At 40.7% G+C, this 25,897-nt stretch overlaps 1 protein-coding gene across 1 annotated transcript; it reads right to left on the reverse strand.

Annotated features, from left to right (window-relative positions):
- Positions 1-1,033: 1,033 nt before the first annotated feature.
- ZMPSTE24 (zinc metallopeptidase STE24) lies at positions 1,034-24,237 on the reverse strand. Its single transcript, XM_082777611.1, has 10 exons — positions 24,102-24,237; positions 22,263-22,409; positions 19,378-19,464; positions 18,577-18,693; positions 14,526-14,678; positions 11,537-11,678; positions 9,436-9,596; positions 8,097-8,201; positions 4,998-5,141; positions 1,034-4,658 (listed from the first exon to the last, which is right to left on the reverse strand). The coding sequence occupies exons 1-10, from the start codon at positions 24,216-24,218 to the stop codon at positions 4,434-4,436; spliced, it is 1,398 nt and encodes a 465-aa protein (XP_082633737.1). The 5' UTR covers positions 24,219-24,237; the 3' UTR covers positions 1,034-4,433.
- Between the last annotated feature and the right edge of the window lie 1,660 nt (positions 24,238-25,897).

The following is a 25,897-nucleotide window of genomic DNA, read 5'->3' on the forward strand; positions in this document are numbered from 1 at the left end:
CTACAGAGAAGGGAATCCAGTACCTGAGGGAATTAGCCGTACGGGAAGTGATTTATGAGGATCCAGACCTCAGACAAACATCCAAAGATCCAGATGAAGTCAGCTGTACACAGCCCATGTGGCGGAAGTTTGTACAGAGTGCACCATCATCATATGCCAGCTCATTGGCAATAATGGCCTGGAAAGAGGATGAGGAACTCACAGTGGATGAAGTGGCTAAACAACTCCGGCAGTACGAAGAAAGTCTCTCCTCTTTCTTACAGGCCTGCGTCTCAGCTGTGGAGAAACTTTCTGGAGTTTCACCAACTTAAAGAGAATCTATCTTCCTCCCCACCTGAACAAACCAGTGTCCACCGACCAAAAGAGAACACTTGGGATAAACTTTCTGAAAAGGTTCACCAACTTGAGAGATTATTCTCCTCTGCACCTGAACAAAGCAGTGTCTCAGCTATCAGGGGTAGGCGTTCATCCACACAAGGAAGACGATATGGTGGGTACTTACCCCGTGCCACCCTGTGGTTTTACTTACGAGACCATGGAGAGGACATGAGAAAATGGGATGGAAAATCTACCGCAACACTAGAGGCACGGGTACGTGAGTTGCAAAAGAAAACAATCGGGAAAAAGGGATTCTCTGAAAAGTTTGCTTCTCCAACTTCCAGCAGACAGTCCTTCAAACACAGAAACGAAGAAGATTCTGACCAGGATTAGGGGGGCCCTACCTCCAGCCAGGGGGAGGAAAGGGACAATCAAGTTTATTGGACTGTGTGGATTCGATGGCCTGGCATGTCAGACACACAGAAGTATAAGGCTTTAGTAGACACCGGTGCACAATGTACTATAATGCCATCGAGCTATAAAGGACCAGAGCCCATCTATATTTGTGGAGTGACAGGGGGATCTCAGCAGTTGACTGTATTGGAGGCTGAAGTGAGTCTGACTGGGAATGAGTGGGAAAAGCACCGCATTGTGACTGGCCTGGATGCTCCATGTATCCTTGGCATAGACTATCTTAGAAGAGGATATTGCAAGGACCCAAAAGGGTTCCGGTGGGCTTTTGGTATAGCTGCTTTAGAGACAGAGGGCATTAAACAATTATCTACCTTGCCTGGTCTCTCAGAGGACCCCTCTGTTGTGGGGTTGCTGAGGGTCGAAGAACAGCAAGTGCCAATCGCTACCACAACTGTGCACCGGCGGCAATATCACACCAACCGAGACTCCCTGATTCCCATCCATAAGCTAATTCGTCAATTGGAGAGCCAAGGAGTGATCAGCAAGACTCATTCACCTTTCAATAGTCCCATATGGCCAGTGCGAAAGTCTAATGGTGAGTGGAGACTAACAGTGGACTATCGTGGCCTGAATGAAGTGACGCCACCACTGAGTGCTGCAGTGCCGGACATGCTGGAACTTCAGTACGAACTTGAATCGAAGGCAGCCAAGTGGTACGCCACAACTGATATCGCTAGTGCATCGTGCTAGTGTATCGCTAGTAGAACCCCAAACCTTGGGCACCACACCAGCCTCGCAGCCAGTCTTTCACTTGGCCCCTTCATCTCTTTCTTCTTGGGTCCTATTCACCAACTGGAAGGACAGAGGAGAACACTACTTGTGCTTCCAATCCCTTCAACATCTTTCCAAGGGACATGGATTTTTCCTTTTTGATATTTCAAGTTTCCTTGTTACAGCTTCATTTGATTCAACTTGAAAAAGTAGGAGGGGGTTATAATCTTTAGGACCCACCAAACTCAGTAGCCTCTTCAATCACAAATACGGGCCCCAGGCAGGCAGCAAATCTCTCTCTTCCATAAAGCATCCCAATTTTAGTCATTCTTTAGTCTCTTTGTGAGGTTTGGGTTAGATTTTTCATTTTCCCTTTTATATCTTCTCTCAGCCTGAAAAAGCTGGTGAGGCAGAGAAGGGAAAGCTGGAGCTATCAGCTGTTGGGCAGGACACCACTGATCAGTGCCCACAAGCCCTACGGCTGCCTGTGTAGTATGTACTGACAAAGATGTTTTGCTCTGCATTCCCTTACCTCAAGGTATTTGAGCATTATTAGCTTAAAGATAACAGAAAACAAAACCCCAAACGTTGCTTATATTCTTCCCTTGTTTCTCAAAACTGGTCATTAATTAAAAAGGACATAGATGTGTGGCTGATTCTAGTAGCCAAACTCTGTCATCAAGCTGTTCTTGAATGACTGCTTGCATGGCTGCATAGACACTGTAGGAGGATCTGGACACCCGGGAAGGCAGCAGCAGGTGCTGCATAGAAAGACTCAAGTGTGATTTAGACTATTCTCCAGAACGTAATAAACAGCTAGAGGCTGCAGGTCAGCAACATGCAGGTAATGCATTCCAGTTATCTGCCATTCTGCCTGTACATGGACAAGCAGAAGGTTACAGGGCACACTGACAAACAAGATGCCAGTGCTGAGATAACCTCCAAACAGTGACAGTGAAGAAAAGGAAGCACCAGGAAATTTCTGTAACAGTACTATCTTCACCTAATAGCCTAAATATTTCATGTCTGAGATGCTTCCACAGTAACTGGCATTTTCTTCATTGTCCCATTTTGGTTTGTGTTTTGCCAATTTTCTGAAATAACCACAAAAATCAGTTTTGAGTATGTTTTACCTAGAGGGTGACATGAATGCTTTTCTCAGAGCACATGTAACATACATATATTTTCCATAGGCTTACACCAACAAACATCTCTGCAACTCGAAACATGTTTATCTACTCTTCTGAACTGACAAATTCAAGTTAGCTCTTTTATTTTCAAGGCCATTTATTCAATGCAATTACCATGACAAACTATAGGCTCCCCATATAATTAAAAACTGTCTTTGAAGTCCATATCTATAGTTTAACTTCACATGCTCATGCTTTAGGGTATAAACACAAATAGAATAAGGCATACATATGGTTTCCAGCAACATCTGGTATCTTGCTGCACCTGAGACATCATCATGCCTATCTTATAAGGCATTTTTCATTATGATCACAAAAATTAATTTAATTAACGGTGAAGTCTCTGAGAACACTCAGACACCTGAAAGGATAGAATTTGCTTTGACTTGTTCTGCTCATCTCTGTTCAAAGAGAACTTTTTAACTTACCACAGGTATAAAATCTGATTTTTATATGAAGTATTTGCATTCAGTATGGTCCAAAACATTTGTATGACACATACAATCCTACATTTAACTGCTATCTTTATTCAACAAAAGTAAATTTAATTGCTCCTCTCATCTGAGATAACAGATGCAGAAGCGATTTCCCTGGTTATCCATTTGCCTTTCTCTAATCTACATGAATAAACTAAATCTTGTATTATTTGTATCAAAATGGGGAGGAAAATTTTCTAAGTATTCTAACACTATTTCAGTTGTATCCATATTAATGGAAAAACCCTCCCCAGAGTGGGGGACAAAGCCTCCAGATCTCTCTCTGCCCTCAGAATGGAAGTTAAATTCTGACACACTGTTCACGGATCTGACCACTTCTATATACACAATAAAATGAGGCCAAGGTTGACAGAAACGGAAAAACTGAAGTATGGAAAAGCTGTTAACTATTATGCTCACAAGCAAACGGGAGAACAAAGAATTATGCCCATGGCAGGGGAGGGGGGTTGGAACTAGATGATCTTTAAGGTCCCTTCCAACCCAAGTCATTCTATGATTCTATAAATTAGCAGCTTTTTTCCTGAGTCCTTCCATGGGTCCTGTCTGGATTCTCCATAACATTCTTCCACATCCCCAGAAGCACAGTGGAGCAGAAGAGAAAAATATCACTATAATGCTACAGAATACAGACTAATAGTCATTTTCAATGAAGCCATGGTACATTTCCTTATTCCCACATTTCTGAAAAAGGAGGCTTTATTAAGTAGCATTTTCAATTACAACAGACATGAACTGGAATCCAGCAGAAAGGCCTGTACTTGCATTAAACTTTTTTTTTTTTTAAACACCAACAGTGACAAGCTAATACAGTTATGATGTAAGAAACCAAGTCACTCAGTATTTCTTCATTGTGAATAAAGGCTGAGAATGGGAAGGGAAGGTTCACAGAACACTGAGAATGAGAAAAGGATCAAAACCAATGTTCAACTGAAGAAACAGGTGCTTTGAAGTATTATTTTGTCTTCTCTTACAAGTCTATACTATGATATGGAGATAAAAGCCAGTGTTTTGAGGGAAAGGTGTCTTGGTCTTCACCCAGTATGTTTTTCTAAATTAAGTACCACAGTTTTTTTGTTTAAAAAAGTAATTTATAATTAAATACCTGTTTCAGAACTCTCAGATTTGTTGCGCTGTTAATATCACACTCAGATGGAGCGATCCATTTTTAAAAAGAATTTAAAAAGCAGCTCTGAACTTTGCCTCTGAGATGGAAACACTGTCTTTGAACTAACAGTGATTCCTGTCACTCTTGCTTTGTATCTTTCAAGGCTTGAAGTCTTTCTAAAAGGGGTGGATGGGAATAATGCCACATTGAGAAGATCCAGTCAGAAACAGGGAATCCTAAATTATCTTTGTTTAGTTTGATCAAAGCAGAATATAGGTCTTTAGCCTTCCCAAGTTCCTTGGCAAATGCATCTGCTTGAAACTCAAATCGTCGACTTAATACAGTCAAGCAGAAAGAGAGAATCTGTGAAGAGAGAAGTATATTAATAATTATCTAAAAATTCAACCATCCATATTTTATTTACAATATTAGTAAATGCCCACTACAGTATCTTCCTTTCCTCATCCCACACACATTACTGTGACTGAGGAATGATCTCATTAAGATTTATACAGGCCACATCTGAAACAGGGAGTCTTCTGACACAGAGCGCAAATTCTACTTATTAAATGTAGATAACAGATAGAGCCCATAGAAACTTCAATCTCTTCTCCAAAATAATAATAAAGTCAAAATAAAATCATAGTTTAAATAGAATGATACTTCAGCACCCATGTCTCAAAGACAAATTGAACAATTTACCTCATTGTAAGGTGAAAAAATGAACTGGAAAATAATCATCAAGCCTATCAGGGTAGGCTGAGTCTCATAGAAACCAAATGCAGCAAAGAGCTCTTTTCGACCAATTAACACAGCAAACAAGAAGAAACACAGGAAGGAGTTCATCTAGAGAAAGGAAACAACACTCTTGATTAAGATGGGTTTTTCATCCAAGTCAAACATATGGCCTAAAATGTCACAGATTTGCATAGAAACTCCCCGGGGGTTAAAAAAAAAAAAAAAAAAGCAAACAAGAAATCCAAATAGATTACTTTAGAACTCATATATGAAGAAGAACAAACAGCTAACCTTTACCAGTTTCCAGTATGTGCATGCAATAAAAAAACATAATTTCTTCTGGTCCTGGACAACCTGCTCAAGGTCCAGAAGGCCTCCAGAGGTTCCTTCCAACCTAAAACATTCTCTGATTTTCTAATTATTTTCTGTCAGTGTGCTAAAAACAAGTTTTAAGTAGCAAAGGGAAATGAAAAGGCAAGACAAGATACACAAGGGGGGAATAGAAGAGACAACCCATTTCCTTGGAATTAAGCATAGGTTCTAAAACATTTAAAAACAAACAATGTGTGTCCAAAACCCTTCTTCAAAGCATTACCTACCGTTTGCTGTGTCACATTTCTGTTCCTGGAAACAACCCATGCTTCTATCTAACCATATTTGCACATTGCTTGGCTGGCCTTTCAGAGGCAAGGGGCACTACCATGCTTTATTATGTTTTATAGAGAATTTTATTAGTACCTTTTCAATCCATTCAAGTGGCTGTTTAATCTTTTTGGAGTAATGTGAAATGTGGCAGAATAATGCTTGTTTTTCAACAGACAGAACAGAAAGAAGAGGGACATTTGTGACAGAAAACAGTCAATACAAAAAGTACAAAAAACATTGAAGAAGAATTTCTGAAGATGTCTGGAAGTTTACCTATTACTGTGAAATAATAGTATCTAAAAAGCAGATCCGAAGACAAAAGTTACATGAGTTACCAGAATGGCAAAAACATATCAGTTGCTTTTTAATTAGTAGGGATCAATATCAGCATCAGAAGTTGGAATATAATTGTGTTAATCAAAGCAGAAAGGACATTACTGACGTGTTCAGTGGCATGGGTAAGAAAAAGTACTATGGAATCAGAAAGATTTTCGTAAGTTAAAAGTTTGAGATGTTCCAGAATGAAAAAAAAGTGAATAGCCTTAGCACAAAAAAAAAAAAAAAAAAAAAAAAAGAGAAGCATTTCTGAACACACCGTCATAAGCTAAGAGACAAAAAAGTCTGGAATTTGAGGAAAAAAGCATGCATGATAACTAGAACAAGACAAATCTACATAGTATATGGCAGACTTTACAGGAACTTCTTGGTACAGGTACTAAGAAAGCTGACTAGGAAAGGAGCCCTCCTAGATGGAGGCCTGTAAACAGGGAGGCTCTGGTGGGTAAAATGGTGATAGGTGGCTGCCTTGGCCATAATGACCAAGAAGTAGTCGAGTTTAAAATTTTTGGTGATAGGAGAAAAACTACCACCAAAATTTCAACACTGGACTCGGTGAGAGCACGCTTCAGACTGCTCAGGAAACTTGTTAGTGAAGTCCCCTGAGAAACTGCTTTTAAAGACAATGGAGTCCAACAGTGCCTTTTTTTTTTTTTTTTTTTTTTTTTTTTTTTTAAGTACCACCTCCTAAGAGCACAGAACAGGCAAATACAAAATGCTGGAGGGGCAAGCAAGGAGGGGCAGAAGGCCAGACTGGCTGAGCAGTGATTTTCTTCAAGAGCTTAGGTGGAAGAAGAAATTGTATGGTTGCTGGAAGCAAGGTCAGGTGACATGTGAGGACTAAAGCGATGCTGCTTACATTTACAGGGAGAGAATTAATGCGGCCAAGGCTCAATTAGAGTTGCAGCTGGCCAGCAGTGTGGAGAACAATAAAAAAGGCTTTTTAAAGTATGTTAACAGGAAAAGGAGGACCAGAGCAAACATGTCCTTGATGGGGACAGTCACCTAACAAACTGGGACACATAAATAAAGCAGAGATGTTTAATGCATTTTTGTCTCTGTTTTCAACATCAGTGACGGGCTGTGGGACCCCAAGTTGGAGGACTGTGACCACTGGAATGATAAACTCCCAGTCAACCTCAAACTTGTGTGGGATTTGCTGCTCCACCTGGATAGGTATCGATTATGTGGATTGATGGGATTCATCCTAGAGTAGCCAGAGAGCTGGTTGATGTCATCACGGGATCCCTCTCTATTATTTTTCAACGATCTTGAGAATCTGGAGCGGTCCCAGTTAACTGGAGGCTGGCAACTGTGATCCCAATTTTCAAGAAGGGCAAGAAAGAAGAACCTGGCAATTACAGGCCTGTAAGTCTCACTTAAGTGCCTGGTAAAATTATGGAGATTATTCTGGAGTTACTGAAAAACACCTAAAGGACAATGCAGTCATTGGTCAGAGCAAACATGGGTTCAGAAAGGAAAGGTCATATTTAACAAACGTAATTTTCTTCTACAAAAAGATCACCCATTTAGATGACCAAAGGAAGCCAGCTGATACAATCTGTCTGCATTTCAGTAAAGCTTTTGCTACTGTCTCTCACAGTATCCTCCTGGACAAAATGACCAGAATACAGTTAGATAAAAGCACAATAAGATGGGTCAACAATTGGCTGATGCGGCGGGCCCAAAGGATTCTTGCAAATGGGGTTACACACAGTAACATATAATAAATAAAATTATATATAATATATATTACATACATGTATATACCTATTATAATATAGGCACAATAACATATTTACCAACAACTAATGCAAAAGGTAGAAGAAAACAATATAAATAAGTTCAGAAATACTCTCTGGGTCAGATTTCATAATCCACAATCACATTCCTTCGTACCCCTCCAAGAAGGGAGGAAAATACCTATTCTCAGACTCATGGCTCATGCTCCCTACTAGCCAGATGGGGCAAAGTGGGGACAGAAGGGCTACTGCATGCTCACTGTACACTTACAAATCTGGAAGCAAGCAATTGGAAACAATTACAGAATGCTCTATGAAAACCAACAATATCATAACTTACCTGACTGATGATAATGTTTTTGACAGTGTGACCTAGTTTCCAGTGACCCAATTCATGACCAAGGACAGCCAGAACTTCTTCATTTTTACATCCTTGCTTCTTACTCTGAGGGAATAAGGAAGTTGAACTGAACACAACTGAATCAATTTCTTATTTATTAATTTGTCTTCCTACATCAGGAAGTTTCCCAAGAGCAGGCTCGTCCCTTCTACTGGCAGATACACACATCCAACTTCTTATTGAGATTTCTTCGAGAAGATATTTACAAAAAATAAACTTGCAAGTTCAACAATCTTCTACCAAGAGATGGTGATATCTTATTTCTATGCATACAGACATTCCCACACAGACCTGAACAATACTAGAAAACTTGCCTCCAAACTCTCCCGTGCCATCCCTTGATCTAATTGTTTATTTACTCAGGAAAAGGCATTACAATGAAAGCTGACATTCAGAGCCACAACCTCTTAAAGCAGAATCAAAAGCAGAGTGAAGTCCTCCCTCTACTTCCTTCAATACTCAGAATGTAGCCTTCCTCCCAAGGTATTACTGAATGACAACACTCCCATCATCTGCAACAAATGCTATGATATGCTTTAAAAATATCATCAGGAAAGATGGGCAGGTGAGCTCAGAATCACCTCCTCTTAAAAATCAATACATAGACCTACACCTAGGCTGAGTAAGGCAATTCATTCTTCTCAGAATTACTCTTTCAGGTTCTTTGGAAATATCCTGCCAATTCTATCCATCCCCAAAACTCTCCTGAAACCACAAAAGCTGTACAGAAGATGTGCAGTTGCACAATAATACAAAGGACAATGAAAGGCTATCATCCTGTTCTTGACCAGGGCGGGGAAGGGTGCACATGTAATCTGTGTATGTACACACATGCGCACCTTGCACCAAAATTCTTGCCTGCAACAAAAGGCACATAAATGATGTACTGATAGTCAAAAGCATTCAATTCAAAGGGAAGCTTAGGTGTGGCAGTCCCAAGAGAAGGAACAATCTAAAAACCTGAACAGGCTCCTCATTTGATCAGTCACAGGGAAGACACATTTGTTACATGCAAGAAAACAAAAAGCTAAAGCTCCCATGGACTTCTGAGGTTTCTTTGATGTTTTCTGCACCCACTCACTAACAACCCCAGAAATTCCATTTAATGGCAGCTCAATATCCTTGAGCTTTGGTGATGGAATTATTTGGTTTGGGTTTTAGCATTTCATTTAGGACCTTTAAAATACATTCAGAAAACACAAGGGACAATCCCACCAAGAAGTTATTTACATTAACAGTGAAAAATAAAGCCAGAATAGAATAGAACAGAGAAACTCACTTTTGTTTTAGACTTTGTCTCTTCATTCTCACCCTCTTCTCCTTCTGCTGGCTCTTTGTTCAGTGCAGAATAATCTTCTAGGAGAGTGTCAAACAGCACTATCCGCTTATTCTTGAAGAATCCATAGAAGTAAGCATTGCTATGAGAAGAACGCTTAGAACCTGTTAAGTAAAAATTTACATTAGAGACCTTGATCTGAATAAGTCTGTGTACTGCAGCTTAACTATGCAAGGCCCTTAAAATTATTATATTTGAAATAGGCAAATTTTTGCAGTTACTTTCATCTAGGTCACCTGAATGGTGGACTCATGGATTCTTTCTACTATTGATATACTTTAGCCTTTCCGCAGAATAAACTGTTGAATTCATTTAAAAAAAAACAAAAACAAAACTGTCCAGATCAAAGTAACTGTTAGATTTACCTAATTTTGCCTATAGACAGGAGCTGTTGCAATGCAAGAACTGAACAAGGTCTCTGTGAGAGAAGAGGTGAAATCTGTCTGTTTTTTCCAACAAAAGATAAAGCACTTCAAGCTGAAGGCGGACTCTCACAGTACATGCATAAGCCACACCAACTCCTCAGAGCACAAAATATCCATTGTTCCATTGCAAGCCAACTCATGTTGTGGTGATAGTAATTTCAGCACCAAACCAAGATAGACCAACAGAGGAAGAGGCTGGTCAGAGTATGAAGCCTCAGCATCCAGTCCCTTCTCAGCAAGAAAATCTGATGACCAGCCACTAGGTAGCGTTATCCCCTCTGTCTATTGTAAGAAGCTTCAACCTTTACCAAAGCATTTATAGGGAATGAACCTTATCATCTGCCTGTTACGGAACAAACCATGAAATGTAAGGGTTTTGTTGCATGTTACTAAGAAGTTAGTTCTGGAGTGGGAAGAGACAAGGCAGAGTGCAGCAGAACACTGGCAAAAAGATGTTCACGCATCAGTCCCCCCACGTCAGCAGGGTTCATTGTTGGCTCAACAGCCTGAAGGATGCCAGGAAAAGAAAATATGGATTTGGCAGCCTCTCTCCACTGCAAATCATTGCCACTAAATGCAGGCATGCTGAAGAAGCTAATGCAGTGATACACCACAGAGGTGCCAGTGTACTAAGAATTCGCTCACAGGGCTTTCACCATAAAGTTTAAAAGTTTAAATTTCTTGGGTCCCAAGTATATCAACAGTAGATTTTTCTGGCTGCACCGAAGTAGAGTAGTGGCTGTATTTAGCCATCCCAAAGTTTTAAAAGCCACAACCTCCAGTCTAGAAAAAAAAATTCATTATCTTCTCTCTTTTAAAGCAAAATTCTACCACTGCAGTAAAATTCTACCATTTCAGCTCTTTATTCCATTTCAAGTTGCTTTCACCAAGGCATTAGAAATATGTTCTATCCTCACAGGTGAGGCAAAACAGAAACTAAATTGGCGAAAGTCCCTGAAATCACATACAAAAGGGAGCAAAATGAGTAGCAGTGGAAACATTAAAGAGTAAAATTCTCCATGAAGATAGAATTGGAGAGGAAACGACAAGGTAGCTGGCATGCTCCATGTTATATTCCACAAGCTAAGAAAAGAGGATGCACAATTTACTACTCCAAAGTGAAAAAGTGACAATCTCAAGTAGAAGGGCTGGGTTTATTCAATCACACCATAATCAGCTGTCCACATGAACACTCTAAAGAGGAATAGGTGTTTTTAACATTCATAGCTTTTTCAAGTACTTCACTAAGGACATTGTAACGCAATTAATACTGAAAAAAGACTAGAAAAGTTAAAAAAAAAAAAAAATCCTTCTGCCTTAAGTTCTAGAATTGGAAACTTAATAGCTGCTTCCGTTTCTGACTGCACTACGTCACAGCGCATGTCATGGCAATGGCTGTTAAGGACATCCTCAGTTAAGGCTGTATATTCAAGCTTCATTTTTCTCACCCAAAGTCAAAAAAAAAAAAAAAAAAAAGAAAAAGAAAAAAGGAATAGAGCACAGACTTTGGCAAGTAACACAATAGCTGTTGAACATAAACAACTCCCCTGCTATAACATTCAAAATCAGAGCTAAAAATCCACAAATTTAAAGTTACAGACTATTCAAAAAAATCTCACCTTCAACAACATACACCTTAGTCAATGGGAAGTCAATGCTCTTTGCCATTGTTTCAATTTGTTGCTTGAGCTCTCCCTCAGGAAGTGGAATGAATTTATCAAATAAAGGTGCAATGTAGTCTGCATAGATTGTAACAAGCACCTGCAAACACATATGGATATTAAAAAAAAAAAAAGAACATACAAATGTGTTTAGTACTAACTATGAGGCATGGCTTAAAGGGGACAGGGAGAGCACAGTTCAGAAAAACACACCTTCATAAACTGAATCCTGTATAAACTGTGATCTATAGCAAAGCAAGGCTTTGCATGGGTCATCCCATCTATAAAGAAAATGACTTAGACTGTTGACAATCAGCAATTCAACAGCAAGATGGAGGTGGGGGCAGGTTGGTCTCCAAACAATCCTGAGCAAAATTACTAAAAACAGTGCTTTTGCTCTGAGAGTTCCTCAAACCACAGAAAAAAAAAAGCCACTACGATAGCTGGCAGCAGTGATCTTATCAATGACAGGCTGTCACTTTCACCTACTTCACCAACACCGGAAAGTTCTCAAGTGTTTCCTAATGAGCAGCAGAGCCCACTAAACCAAGAGGTAGTTCTGCTTCTTCAAACTCCTGTTAACTTGCACAGCCATAGTCTAGAACAGGCGAGAGATTTCTTGTCCTGTTTTCTTCCCCTTTTTCCAGTTGTGCACAGGGCTAAGGAACAGACTGATGTCTGTGTTACAAAGTGATTAACAGCCATATCCCCAGACCTCACTATGATGCACTTGCACCTCTTCAAAATTGCACCAGAAGCAGCCCAAATGAGAAAGCCAGGAGTGGAATAACACTGATGGAAAGAAAAGCTGAACTTCCTTCCTTCACACTCTTGACCTACACAAAACTATTTATTTATTTATTTAAAAGAAAAAGGACTGAACTGGGAATAAGTTTTAATTTTGGTTAGTAAAAAGGAACAAGGCATGAGAAGGAAACAGAAATAAACAGTTTTTTTCTTCACATTGAAAACATATATGTTGACTTTTGAAAAGAATCCACACTACTGAAAAGTAAGAATATATCTGAAATTAAGGAAACTGACTTATATGGACACGCTTATCTGCTTGAATAAGACAACACTTAAAAAACAAAACCTATTTTTGTTACTGTAACTGTTAAAATAAGAGTTTAAAACTGCAGATGATTTGCAGAAATTGTTGGAACGTATTTTATAGAAGTGAAATCAACTATTTCTGTCCACACAAGTGTCTCAGGCCATTTAAAATGTGGGTGTACTAATCATAAATTTTCATCTCTGATCTTTGTGTAATCCCTTGGTATCAGCAGGGATTATACACTGGAAGAAGGATGCAACTGACCATAATTACGATGTTATGGAACATGATTACAACTGGAACTTTTCTCCCTAAAGTGAACTCTAAAGAGTAACTCTTAACAGCTGCTACACTTATTTTGTATGTCAAAGACTGTTCAAAATCCCACTAAGGTGGGAAACCATGATCAACACCCTGTAAAGCTACAGTGAAAGCAAGACACCTGCAAAGCACCAATTGCTGGGGCATGCAATTAGTCCCAGAAAGGGGAAAAAAAAAAAAAAAAAAGAAAGTGAGCCACTCCGTCTTGCTACCTTTTTTTTCAGTACAGATATCTGTAGTTCTCTGACAAGACACATATTTTCTAGCATTTGCTGAGTAAAAGATAGGGTGGCTCTGTTTTCACAGTTTCTAAAGTATCTATACATTTTCCAGGGATTACCTTCTTCCAGTCCTGAAATTACCAGTTCTTTCAAAATTTCAGCTTAATCCATCTATGAAAAAGCAAGTCTTTAATGCTGTTAAACCTAAAAACTTAAAGCATTCACTAGCTATTTTTTGTAGCTAAAAATTTTGTGGATTTTTAGCTACACTAAATGTGGCCAGTCAATACACGTGGCTGACCAGAACAGAAGCTGACAAATTGAAAGAAGTCCAAGAAAGATATAGAAGCTGTATCTAAAAGCAGTGATGAGATGAAGAAAAAACAAAACAAAAGACACATAACTACCTAATATAAATCACAAAAAAAGAAGCTTAAGAAAAATAACAATCATGATTTCCTTGCCAGGTTTTCCTAAAAGACTTCTTGAAGATACAACCCAGATCAACCAGAAATTCTGAACCTGACGCAAGAATCTGGGATTGAAACAATTTTATTGTTAGGCTAACGTGACACACTTTATTACATGAATGTAATCTAGTAATTCTTACAGTTCTTAAGGTGTTACGGTATTCTTTTAATTTAAAAATAAATGAATATGTACAACACTAGTTCTCTAATTTCTTCTTTGGGTGAGCAATGGGTAGTATATCGAGACAAAAATGACAGTAGAGCACTAAGTATATAAAAAATAAAAAACATCACATCCTTACAATATATACAAAAATATCCTTCTAAAAAAAGACCTAAAAATGTCAGTTACCAATTCAGTATATAAAATAAGCTACATGAGCTGAACCAGAAAGGGAAAAATCAATACTTGTCTCAATACAAAGCAATGCAACTGAGAATTGGTGTTTGGTTAACTAGAAGAGACACCTAATGGAAATACATGAAACTTTATAAATGTGCCCAAAGCACATTTTTTGCCTAGTCTTGTCAAACCAATTTTAGTTGTCTTGGTTTCCTTTCTATAGTTAAGAAAAAGGAAAGCCTATCACCATACAGCATTTTAATTCCAGCATTCCATGTTTTTTTGAATGTTTATTTTTCAACTGATTAAAACACTCCAGTGTAATAGATAAAATATAAGATATCAAACTAATGTGGTTAGTTAATACAAGTTATTATTTCTGAACAGGTCCACAGAGAATACCATGAAGTGTTAAACATTACAGACACTAAAACTCCCGAGGTTTAGACTTGTGAGTGTCTAGACTTAGCTCGGCATACTGAGCCATGCAAGTATCTAGCATTTGGAAGCAACCCACACGTACTCTTTTACTCACCAAGGAAACAACTAATGTGAAGAGCCAGGCATAGATGAAGAAGTAGTCACCCCCTATTTTAATAATATAAAGCAGAAGGGATGTCACTGGCAACAGAATACACTGAGTCACGATAAATTTCTTGATGGCATCCTTGAAAAAAAATCCCAGTGTCTGTAAAGAAAGGATATCAGTGATATTTACAATACAAATATTAACAGGTGATATTTGTTAATGAACTGATTCCTTCACTGGAAGCACAAACAAAGTAAGACAAATCACAAAATAATGAAGTAGCAATAACAGTGCACGCTAAGGAAAGTAGAGTCAGTAAGAAAAGGCTGAAGACCCTTTTCAGCTCCACTCCAGATAGCTGTGGGTCTGTACACCCACCCAGACTTGAGGCCCATGTGGATGCATGCTTCATTAGTAAGATCTGACCCAAACCCTTACTTTATTGCATGTATATCTTTAACTAAAGGAAGAAAGAAAAATGTAAGCTTATCTGTCCCTTAATTCCTTTAGCAACGAATATTCCAGGTATCATGGGATTTTATAGAAGTAGTAAACTGAAAGAAACAAAACTATTGTAAAATATTTTGTCTTTGAACAGTTGCCTCAATTAATCTCAACCTTCAGCAGCTACCAAGCTGATTGTCTTAACTGAAAAGTGGACAAAAGTCCTACTGAAGACTTTTAGGTTTAAACTGGTCATTTCACTCCAAGTTAGCTTCCACTGGTATGTAGTTTCTATTCCTGTAGCTGTCTCAGCTTCTAAAATTAGCATAACTTTATTAGGATGGATGTTTAATGGATGTTTCAAAGACCCGTACTTGAATCAAACTGATCTAGTGATTTTGCAACATTAGACACCCAACTAGCTCTTTCAGGAATTGTTACTTCAGTACTTACAGCTATCTGCAAGGCACAGAAGTGAGGGGTTTATTATGTAAAGATCCTTTCTGACAAGGTTGTGTTAAAAAGCCCATACTGTGTTAAACATATGGAACTCTTGTCTGGAAAGAAAAAAGCATACTGGTAAAACAGGTTTAAATAAAAAAATAACGATTAGGGAAAGAGTTTGTATAGATGCCTCTGACTTCCGTGACTGTAATAAACACAAATCAGACAGAGAATAATATAAATTTGTGGGTTTATGTACACATATTCACTGTGGTCACACAGTGAGCACTTTGATGATATACTCTTGCTAAGCAATTATCAGTTTCAGCAGTAATACAATTGTACAGAAATGTGTCCACACAAATGGAGCATTCCAGACAATACTGTTTTTTGCCTGTAAACATGAACCTGTTCAGCAAAACCATTCTGTAATTAGAAAAGCACGTGTGCCTTGGTCACACTAAGCAGTGCTTCTTTCCTGAAAAGCACCACAGGAAAACTGTAAGGAAAAGCATGAAAGATCTGTGTAAGCTTTGTCCTGGACAAAAGAAAAGTTGTTTCTGTTTGACTGAGACTCTTGAACTGGCACAAGCCATGAGAGAGAAAAAACAATGTACATACATCCATGCACTCCCATGTATTTTTTTCCTCAGCTCAGCTGGAAAGAGGCCTGTTGTATAGCTTTTTCATTTTTTGAGCTTAGTAAATGGCTGAAGAAACAATCACTTAAACAGTCACAAGGAAGAACTCTTAACAGAATCATGCTGCTAGCAGTGGTTCCACTGGACTTGACGAAACATTAGATATTGCTGGATGAAGACATTAGGACCACCATCTGAAAATACAATTAAGCTCAAGTTTTCATTTTAATTCTTTTTTAATGCCAGTGCCATGATCTAGGAGGAACAGAGCTATAAAATTGCATGGTGTCTTGTGTCTTTACCCCACTTCTCAGCTTTCTAAGGCATATGTGACCTCAAGAAAAAGCATTATTTTCAGAAAGTTGCTACCACGGAAAAAAGAGTCTGCCTGAAAATCCTTTGAAAATCATTTCAATAAATTCCAGGAATCAGTTGTGAATTTAGCTCATTCACGGAAGGGCCTAACCCATTAGTCTAAAATGAAATGTAGAGATTTAACATTACTGGAGTCTCAAATTGGACTGGAGCTGGACTCAGCCTTCAGTTCTTGGCATGAGAACCGTTATGGAGAAACAAAGACATTAGGCAGACAGCTCAATCATTCTCACTCTCATTAAAGGATACATAGAAACTACATGGCTTCTGCAAGCTGTCTCAAGACAGTTTTGGAGAAACCTGAGCTGCTAACTTTAGCTTTTGACACTCAACTTCTGCACAGAAGAAAGGCTTGATCAGTGCTCTGAGCTCACTGCATCTTAAAGTGTTTATACATATTCAAGTCAAGCTCTCCACCCATCAGCTGCGTTGTCAGTTTGCTCTAACTCTAGTGCTTTACAAGCTCCAGTACTGAGTCTTAGGACTTTTAAGTCCTCTAAACAAAGAACTTCCAGTTCTGTCACCAAGATGGAACTTACTCCCCACTATAGTAGGAGAAATAAACAAAGAGTAGGTCTGATGCAGCTACACAGGATTAACATGAGAGACAATCAAAGATGTCTTTGGATTCAAGGATTCTGAATGTCAAAAAGATGTCTAGGGCTAGACCTGGATACAAACATACTGCAAAAATTAGGACAGTCAGCATTTACAGTTTCTAAGGATTAAAGAACAGAGTGGCAGAGAGAAAATAAATGTATTAAATAAATATTCTAGTTAAGTATTTGCCTGAAGAAAAAAATGATTGACTCATGTTCTGCAAACATGGGAACATTCCTTCCTCCCTTTACAGGGGCAGGAAGTTAGCCTACCTGTATGCTTACCTCTGCATGCAGCTCTTCCACAATTTCCCCACCTATACATCTAATCCGGATAAAAAGTAGCAAGACCTGTTGGCAACCAAGGAAAATAAAAAACTTCCCTAGGCAGTCCTAGTTAGCAGTATGTCCTCATGAGGTGCTGACACATACCAAGGCTGGTGAAAGGGAAACATTTTTGCCTATAATAGAATCATGGAATGGCTTCAGTTGGAAGGAACCTCAAAGATTCCAACCCCCCTGCCATGGGCAGGGATGCCACCCACCAGATCAGGTTGCCCAGGGCCTCATCCAACCTGGCCTTGAACACCTCCAGGGATGGGGCAGCCACAGCCTCTCTGGGCAACCTGTTCCAGTGCCTCACCATTCTCTGAGTAAAGAATTTCTTCTGAATATCTAATCTAAATCTACCCCTTTTTAGTTTAAACCGTTGCCCTATCACTACACTCCCTAGCAGAGTCCCTCCCCAGCTTTCCTGTAGGCTCCCATTATGTAATGAAAGGCTACTGTAAGGTCTCCCCAGAGTCTTCTCTTCTCCAGACTGAACAACCCCAGCTCTCTCAGCCTGTCTTCACAGTAATGGTCTCTTTGATCATCTTCGTGGCCCTCCTCTGGACTGGTTCTAATAGGTCCACGTCCCTCTTGTTTTGGGGATCCCACAGCTGAACACAGTACTCTAGTACTATGCATCCACACTGAAGTTTCTCTCCCATTAAGAAAGGCTGTTCCCATGGGATACTGATACTGAAACAGGTTAAACTAAGTTGATGAGAAAGTCAAGAAAGCCAGTGCTGAAAGTGAGTAACCAACAGAAGTGCAAAGAGTCAAATTTTCTAATTTAATAAAGGCTAAATCAATAAATCAATGAGTGAGATGAAGAGGAAAATAATTTCTTATTTTTGTTTCACCTGTACAGTGTTCAGAAGTACCCCTACTGAGCAGCAACCCAGGCTTCTCAGGAAGAGCATATGAAGAGCAAAGAATGATCCATCCAAGAATGAACAGCTGAGGTATGAAATGTTCTTAGTTCCACTGCTATAACAGAAACTTTTTGCTAGAAAGCTGCTGAGGGGCACAGCCTCACTCAAAGACATTATGGATGTGGCACAGGACATCTGCAACAGTCATGAACTGTCATTGCTCTTATTTTTATGTAGAGCATGTAAAAATGTTCCTAAAAATAACAATCTTTGGCACAGATGTGGACATGCCAGTCCATCTAACCTACCAAACCTAACAAAGGCATTAAGTCAGCATACACGTTGTCTATGATACCTGTTGATTGAAGCCATGTTTTTCTTCTATGACAAATGTGTTATATAAACTCCAGGGGAGACCGGTCAATGCACTGAAGAGTGTTGCAAGCAGCAGGAATACCAGTGACTGAATAATCTAAAAACAAAGAGAGACCTAGTATTTACCAACCTGTACTGACACTAACATTCTTGCTGTCAGAATGGATTTTACACCAGTGGTTTAACTGAAACTGGTTAGAAGTTAAAGCTAGATAAATTTACAGAAATCACATTTGCAATTATCAGATTATTGATTATAGGAATACTCTCCATTAAACCAAAGCACACTATTTTCATAAAGGATTTGTTTGATGCTTGAAAACTTTAAAATTGTATTAAGCAGTAGATAAAGCTGAATTGTAAAAACAGTTCTTCCTGTCCTTAGCACATAGTACATATAGAGAGTGTATGTTCACCTATGTTCATTTTATCACTACAGTGTTAGTTTATCACTAAGTATTGTTCAGTATTTCTTGACTTCAGGACACATCTAGAATAGCTTCTCATCTTGTATGTCTTACGAAGCAGCTGGAGATTACAGAGGTCACAACTACTCATTAAACCTGGTTAGAAAAACTCCTTGTTCTCCTCCAATATACCATTGACTTTTGAACAAAACAGAGGCTGACTGTCTGAAAAGCAATAGCTTTTAAATCTAACAAGCTATATTTTGCACCTTCTGCCAAATTTTTGGAGAAGAGTAAAAAAGAACCCCTAATGACTGAATGACATCTTTCTTCTAGGGACCACACATTTTCTCTAGCACTTAAAGATTGCTTACCTCATATTCTGGTCCAAACCCAGCGCGACTGGAAATCTGACCAGAGAGATCCCAGAGAAAAGGAATTCCACCACAGATCAGAATCATCTTTGGGAAAAAAAAAACAAAAAACAAAAACCACAGAGGCAATATGAAGCAGGACATCATCCCATCCATCTAAAATGTTAGCAAAATAAACAGCTTTTAAGGATGAATCAGAACTGTTTTATGATTAAGTTTTTGACACCCTCCCTCCCAAATACACACACGCATAACACTGCATAAACAATGCCTGGAATAGATTGCAATGGTTCATTTTTACTATACTGAAGTAGAGATCAGTTGTTTTTTTTTTTGTTTTGCCGGTGAAATATTAATATATATACAAGCCTATTAACTACAGATTTTGCTGCTACATTGTCTCAGACCAAATATGTTTTTCAGAAGATCTTAAAATTCATTTGCCCTACAGTTGTATAATACACAAAAATGCCCTCTTTATGAAGGGCATGCCAAGATTCAGCAACTTGACTGTTCTGGAACAACCTTGCATGAATTCCTTACTGTGCTGGTTTGGATGTTAGAGAGTTAACTTTTGTCATAGTAGCTGATATGATGCTATGTTTTTGGATTTCTAGTGAAAATACTGAACAACAAAATGGGGGATTTGGCTGGGGGATGGGGCTAACATTATTTGGGGACTGGAAAGGCATTAGATGGCTGTTAGTGAGCAATTGCATTATGTATTCCTTGTGTTTTGTTTTGTTTTCCTTTGGATGTGGTGTTTTTTTTCTTCATTTCTTTCTTTCTTAATAAAATGTCCTTATCTCAACCCATGAATTTTCTAATGCTTGCCCTTTTGATTTCCTTCCTCCCTGCTAGATGGGAGGTGGAGGGGGGTGAGGAGTGAGCTGGCCTGTGTGGTGCCTAGTTGCCTACCAACATTAAAATACACCTACTGACAGAAAGGCATTCAGAATAAAGACAGCAAATAGCTTGCAGGTCCATTACCAACCCTCCTGGGACAGCACACTCTGATCCCAAACTCAGGCTCTGGGATTCAGAATGCCAAGACCACAACCCACCAAACCCCACCGGGAACATTAACTTCTTATTCAGAAGATGAAATAAAATGAAGATACTAGTAGAATATAGGGATTGTATCTCAGCTTACTGAGACCTGCTCTATTTAGGACAGTGCTCGATTGATTAACTGGGAGCTTTACCTCCCATCTTCTGTTTTTTGTTCCTTGATTTTTGTTCATTGGTCTTACTGCAACATAAAAAGCAGAGAACTGCAATAGATACCAAAAAACAGTGTTTTTAAAAGTTTTGTTTAACTTTTTTTTTTTTTTTTAACATAAACAACCTCAATAAGGGGATCAAGTGCACCCTAAGTAAATCTGCAGATGACACCAAGCTGAGTGGGAATGTTGTTCTGCTCAAGGGTAGGAAGGCTCTGCAGAGGGATCTGCATAGGCTGGGCCAATGGGCAGCTGTACGGCCTTCAAGAACACTAAATGTCAGGTGCTGCATTTGGATGATAACAACCCCATGCAGCAGTACAGGCTTGGGGAAATGTGGCTGGAAACTTGCCTAGCAGAAAAAGACCAGGGGCTGTTGATCAACAGCCAGCTGAACACGAGCCAGCAGTGTGCCCAGGTGGCCAAGAAGGCCAATGGCATCCTGGCCTGCATCAGAAACAGTGTGACCAGCAGGACTACAGAAGTGACTGTCACCCTGTACTCAGGCCGCACTTCCAGTACTGTGTTTAGTTTTGGGCCTGTCCCTATATGAAGAACACTAAGTTGCTCGAGTGTGTGCAGAGAAGAGCAAAAATGCTGGTGAAGGGACTCGAAAACAAGACACATGAGGAGCAGCTAAGGGCACTGCAGTTGTTTAGTCTGGAGAAAAGGAGGTTCAGGGAAGACCTCAACGCTCTGTACAACTACCTGAAAGGAAGCTGCAGTGAGGTGTGTCTCAGTCTCTTTTCTTAGGTGACAAGTGATAGGACACAAGCCCTCAACCTGCTGGCCATGCTTCTTTTGATGCAGCCTGGAATTTGATTGGCTTTCTGCACTGCTGGCTCATGTCTCATTTTTGTCCACCAGTGCTCCCAGTCCTCTTACTCTTGTTACATGATTTATATGGTTTTACAGTGCTATTTTCATTATCTTTCATAAATTGACCTTTTTATCCTTAAGTTCACTACTGTGGTAGATAATACATAGTAATTATATTCTTGCCAATGCCAGGAAATTCAAGATTCATTTCTGACCCAGTCATGCTACTAACGACCAATATATTTCAGCTGTTAAGTCAGAAAAAGTTTCTTCTACAACTGTTTGCATATCATATATATAGACACTTTGTTTTAACTCTCAGCTCTATTTTTTCATATTTTTGAACATTACTTGCCAAGCGTAACATCTGTATAGTCAAGAAGAATCTACTGGTACTCTTCCTCTTCTCATTTTTTTATTACGTACTACTTAAAATTTATTTTAAAATGAAAGTAGCTGCCTCCCTTTCCCTTCAAACACAGAAAAATATCTGTATTTGTAACAGCTGAAAATAATTCTAATACTCCTTAATTATTTGGAAAGCATAATAGGCCAGACATGACACTAATACATAACAATGTATGCTGTATTTGATGCTGTATTTGTGCAGTACTCAGCACTGCATAGAGAAATTACGTGCTGTCTAAATAATTTCTTCTTTTTATAAAACCAATACGCCACAAACAAGAAACACAGAATCTTAAGTCTTCCAAATTTCAGTTTAACGGGAGATGCCACTGTGCCAACAGTGCTGCTGCATAGGATCGCTAAAAATCAAAGTAGTTCACAGTTTTAACTGCATGAAAAGTATCGTATGAATGCTAGAGTAGCTCAGGTACTTACAGTGCCCTCAACCTCCGAATACAGGCCTGACCAAAAGCTGAAAGTACTTTTGTCCAGCTGATACAGACGAGATTTTTCAAATGTTTCTGAATCCATGATCTGTCCTAGTTCCCGTGGTACATGTGTTGTTGTTCTATACACTCGTCTCTGAAAAATTGAAAAAGAAACTTAAAAACTGCATCTTTTTTTTTTTTTAAAGGAGAGAAAAGTTACACACAGCAAGTACCCATCAGCCACCACAGATAGGGAAAAAAATGACCACAACAACAAAAAATGCTATTAACCCTGCCCCGCAAAAGACAACAAATATTCCTAAATTCTCATTTTCTATAAGTTCTAAATTAAAAAGAAAAGCGTAATTCTTACAATCAGAAGCTGAGTTGCTTTCTTACTTATTTCTTTATAACATAAATACTTACTACATAAAGATCATACAAAGTAGCTTTTCCACAGTATAAGACTTACTGTGCCATGATTACTACTAAGCAGAGTTTCAAACTAAATACCAGATCCTCCATGAAACCAGAAACCACACCTATAGTTTGGCTGCATAAATGAGGAGCTATAGAAGAAAAAGCAACTTGCAAATTTCAGAAGTCTGAAAGTCATTATTCACTGTCTTATCTTGTTTGAATGTTTTTATTCCTTTTTTAGAGGAAAAGCTCCTACCCTCTGTCACTTCAAAGTGCACTATTCCTTTGACTAAAGTATTGGACTGCAGTGTTACTGACAGCTCAGCTGAATCTAACGGCTCACAAGTGTAAGCAGCATTGCTTCCTCCCCTCCCAGCAACATTCTCCCTCGCTGATGGGTCTGGCCAAGATAGAGTCAACTTTCTCCACAGTAGAAGAAAAACACACTCTTACAGTGCTGTACTTTGTATTTGCACAGCATCACTATCTCTCTACCCACCACCCTGCAGCATGGATGCCAGAGTGGGCAAGAAACTGGAAGAGAAGTCAGAAAGGATGAATGGATATTCCATACCATATAACATCATGCTCAGCAATAAAAATTGATGGAGGAAGAAGACGTTGGGAAGGGCTTGAAATCCAAGGTAACTGTTGCTTGAAGACTGGCTGAACATCAGCCTACTTGTGGGAGGTGGTGAGCAATGGCATTTGCAGGACTTGTTGCTCTTTTTTTTTTTCTTCACTTATTAAACTGTGTGTACTCTGACCTCAGTTTTCTAATTTTGCTTTTCCTGTTCTTGCCCCTGCCCTGGGAGGAGGCATGAGCAGCTGAGTGGGTGTTTGGCTGCTAGCCAGCCCTACTCCAATGCTCCTGCACTTGTTAAGTCTTTCTATGAATTCACATAACACAGCAATGTGATAGTGAGCGTCCCATCACATTTCTGGAACAAGCAGGACACAGTGCCTTCGATCATTCGAGCAAGCACAGTTCATTTGCAAAGGACCGGCCAGGCTCCAGAGCAAAGGCAAGAACGAGCAGACAGCGGCAGCACGTGAGGCTGGTCCGCGCTCTCCGTCCAGTGCCGTTAACACTGCCGCCTGTCTCTGGAACCTACCACGCGGGCCGCACAGACGGACACGACGAACCCCTTCCACCCCTCACCGGTGACTGCACGCGGAGAACGAGCTCCGCCCGGCAGGCCACGGGCAGCAGCGCCGCGCCCTTGCCCCACTACCTCGGCCGAGACAGGGCCGAGCTTTCCCCAGGCGGACGTCAGCCCCGGCCCCGGCCCCGACCCCCGGCCCCCGGCAGAGCTGCTCCGCTCGCCCTCCCGCCCGCTGCCCCCGCGGCTGAGGCCAAGCCAGGCCGAGCTGCGGCCAAGCCTCTACCCAGGTGAAGCCTGCCGCCGCCGGAGCACCCGCCGACCTGCCGGTGCGCCAGGAAGGCCTCCCAGAGGTAGACGGCCCAGGAGAAGAGCAGCACGGAACAGAAGATGCGCTTCTCTGCGGGCAGATCTGCCCACAGCTCGCCGCGGAGCGCCATGGCTCCGCACCGACCTCGCGCTTCCTCCCTCCTCCTTCCGCCACCGCCGCCCGCACTGCGGCGCCACCTGGCGCCCGGCGGAGCTGCGGCCGGGCCGGGCCGACGCGCGAAGCAACGTGGCGGGGGGGGCCCGAGGGGCCGCGCGGTGTGCACTGGGATCGTCCCTTCAAAGAGCAGCGGGGAGCGTTAAGGGGTCGCGGTGGTTGCGGCGGGGGCGGCTGGCCCGCGGCCGGTACAGACGGTGTGCCTTTCTTGGCCAGAATGCGCTTGGGAGTGCGCCACAGGGCGCGTCAGCTCTTGGGGTCGGGCAAGGAGACGCTGCGGCAGCCTGGTGGGCTTTACGGCTCTTGATGCTTTGAGAAAGCTGGGCAGAGAAAAGCTCTTAAGAACTGCTGGTGGTATTGGGAGTCAGCGGCACCAGCATGTTGGTGCTGGACTTCTTACCCTGCATAAAAGTTGTTGTCGGTGCTCAGGTGCAAAGATGTAGGGATTGAGCTGTAGAACAGAGCAAGCTGAAGTTTCCCCACACTCCAGAACAAGACTCGACACCCACTCAAAAACCCAAATTTAGGTGTGATCAAAAGAAATCCAAATACTTATTCTGGAGGCTGGGCAGGGCTGCAAGGGTAGGGGGAAAGGATATTGATGTAGTACCAGAGCATGCACAATACCTGTCTAATCTATGCAGCCATTCTGGTGCCCAGCTTCCAGCCTGATTCAGCCAAATGTAATCAGTGACACAGACAGATACAGAACAGCAGGCCAGGACCTACCTGCACAGTGTACAGGCAAGAGTACAGGCAAGAAAAAGTTCTGTCCACCTGACTCCAGCTATGAGGGCACAGCTTGACCAAGATGGAGGATGACACTAATTTTGTGCACCTCCACCAGTTATAGATTCTGAATCACAACAGGATCACCAACAGGTCCAGTTTGTGGAGCACTAACCCAATCTACCTCTGGAAGACATAGAGGAATGATGTGATAGCAATGGAGGAGAATTGGCTGGGCAAGGGCAAACAATGCACTCCTCAGGTGAATCTGAGGAGCTAGGTCAGTACACATCTGAACTTTCCCAACCACTCTGTAGCAGCATACAGTGTCCATAGGAACTTCACATAGCAGATATCAAAGGTAAACATTTGCAGTTTCTCCATGGGGGAGGTAGCTGTCATCCCTTCCCCATCAAATGTCTTTTCTTACGTTTTTGCCAAATGCAAAAGCACAGACTGGCACTATGCATAAGGCAGAGCAAGTCAAGGCTTAGCTTCCCAAACTGCTCTAACTTGGGACCACCTAGGTTTGGTGAGGAGGATTCACATTGCCTGACATGGAGCTAAGTCACTGTGAGATCACCTTTAGAGTGATCTTGTAGTTTGTGCTGAGGAGCTGTATTGGGTACCAGTTCTACAGGGCACAGAGTCGCTCCTGGTTGGGCAGGAGGACTACAACAGCCCCTAGCCATAGGAGCAGCACATTTGGCTGAAGAGTTGGCCAAGGCAATGAAAAGGTTTGGACTGAGGATAATTTAGAAAATGCAGTAAAATTTGGTGTCAGCCCATAAATGTCTGGGGAGTTGTTAGTACACGTACACAGGAGGGTTCCCGATCCATAGTGTGAAGGAGTTATATCTAAAGGGATGTCTGTTGCCAGCAGGTGGAAGGAGGTCATCCTTCCTC

This window comes from Aythya marila (assembly GCF_965140915.1).
Source record: "Aythya marila genome assembly, chromosome: 22".
In the NCBI taxonomy this organism is placed as follows: domain Eukaryota; kingdom Metazoa; phylum Chordata; class Aves; order Anseriformes; family Anatidae; genus Aythya; species Aythya marila.